At 41.9% G+C, this 1,650-nt stretch overlaps 1 protein-coding gene across 1 annotated transcript; it reads left to right on the top strand.

Moving 5' to 3' along the window:
• The first annotated feature begins 454 nt into the window (after positions 1 to 454).
• LOC124155301 lies at positions 455 to 1,162 on the top strand. Its single transcript, XM_046529017.1, has one exon. It carries the CDS (start codon positions 455 to 457, stop codon positions 1,160 to 1,162), a length of 708 nt encoding a protein of 235 aa, XP_046384973.1.
• The last annotated feature ends 488 nt before the right edge of the window (positions 1,163 to 1,650 follow it).

Here is a 1,650-nt window from a genome sequence, read left to right as displayed (position 1 = left end):
ATCGAACTTTATGACTCATTCCTTCGCTCGTGCATTGGGCATTCAGCACACAAGGGTACGCCAACGAATCATGGGGATTGATCAAGAAATGATGAACGTCACGAGTAAAATGCAAGCCATAGTGAGTTCCCGGATGAATTCCTTTCATGCAACTGTTGAGTTTTTAGTAGTCCCGCAAATTACTCAAAGATTGCCCATGCATCAAATCAGCAAAAAACTCTTGAAAATACCTAGGGGAATAACCTTGGCAGATTCGGAATTTAATGTTCCCCGTAAAATTGATGCACTCTTAGGTGCAGACATATTTTGGCAACTCACATCCATTGGTCAAATTCGTTCTGCCAAGGATCTTCCAATACTTCAAAAAACGGTGTTTGGTTGGGTCGTTTTAGGAAAAACACCAGGCAAGTGCTACGAAGGTGATTGTGTAAACACTTTACTCTGTCATTTTAGCATGCAGGAGGATGTTGACCAACTTATGGAGAAATCCTGGGAGATAGATGAAGTGATTTCAAGCAATCTGTCAACTTTATCGGACGAGGAGCGAACATGTGAGGACCACTCCCGGAGAAACGTTCACCAAGATGAACGTGGAAGGTATGTGGTAAGACTGCCTTTGAAACATAGTCCTACCACTTTGGGGAACACCAAGCGGCACGCCGAGGACCGTTTCCACAAATTGGAGGAGAGATTTGAGAAGGACAAGAAGCTGAAACAGAACTACAGCATGCAAATGAATGAGTATTTGGAACTCGATCACTTAGAACCTTGCTCTAATCAAACATGTTCTGATTTAATTCCAGCTAACTACTTACCACACCATCCTGTTTTTAAGGATGCAAGCACAACGACGAAACTAAGGGTGGTATTCGATGGATCAGCAAAATCAACCTCGGGCATTGCCTTCAATGACTTGCTGGTGATTGGTTCCAACATGCAACGCGATTTGATCTCAATATTAGTATCATTTCGCTTTCGTTCTTATGTATTCACAGCAGACATAAAACAGATGTATCGGCAGATAAGGCTGCATCCTGCTGACACCAACCTGCAATGCATCTTATGGAGAAATTCACCGGAGGAAGCATTATTGGCTTACCGTTTAATAACAGTCACCTTCGGATTAGCCTGCTCACCATTCCTAGCAACGAGATGCCTCTGAAATTTGGCGGAGACTGAGAAACTGAGATATCCATTAGCAGCAGCAGTTACCATGAAGGACTTCTACGTGGACGACCTCATAACGGGTGCAAGTACAATTGAAGGAGCCTTAAGGTTGCAGAGTGAATTGGTAAGAATGCTGAGTCAAGCTGGATTTCATTTACGCAAATGGTGCGCCAACCATCTCAAATTATTGCAATATATCGCAAGGGAGGACCAAGAGGTTAAATATGATATTAAGGAGGATTCAAGGGCACCGTTAGTAAACTCTTACATTGCCATTGCTGGTGATGTTCACCTTTTTAATAGGTTTTCATCACTTTATAAACTCAGAAAGGTGATTTCTTATTGTCGAAGATTCATTACTAACGCTTGCCAGCTATTGCAAGAGAGAAATTTTGGATTGATCACAGCACAAGAGATTAAAGATGCCATGTCATGTATAATTAGGATTAAATAAGGACAACATTTCTCTAAGGAGATAGAAGA

Source organism: Ischnura elegans, chromosome 3 (assembly GCF_921293095.1).
Source record: "Ischnura elegans chromosome 3, ioIscEleg1.1, whole genome shotgun sequence".
Lineage (NCBI taxonomy): Eukaryota > Metazoa > Arthropoda > Insecta > Odonata > Coenagrionidae > Ischnura > Ischnura elegans.
The sequence above is the reverse complement of the archived record's forward strand: the minus strand, read 5'-3'. Positions and strand labels throughout refer to the sequence as shown.

Excerpts from the sequence above, each read along its gene's own strand:
- LOC124155301 (XM_046529017.1), top strand. The coding sequence starts at position 455 with ATGCAGGAGGATGTTGACCAACTTATGGAGAAATCCTGGGAGATAGAT.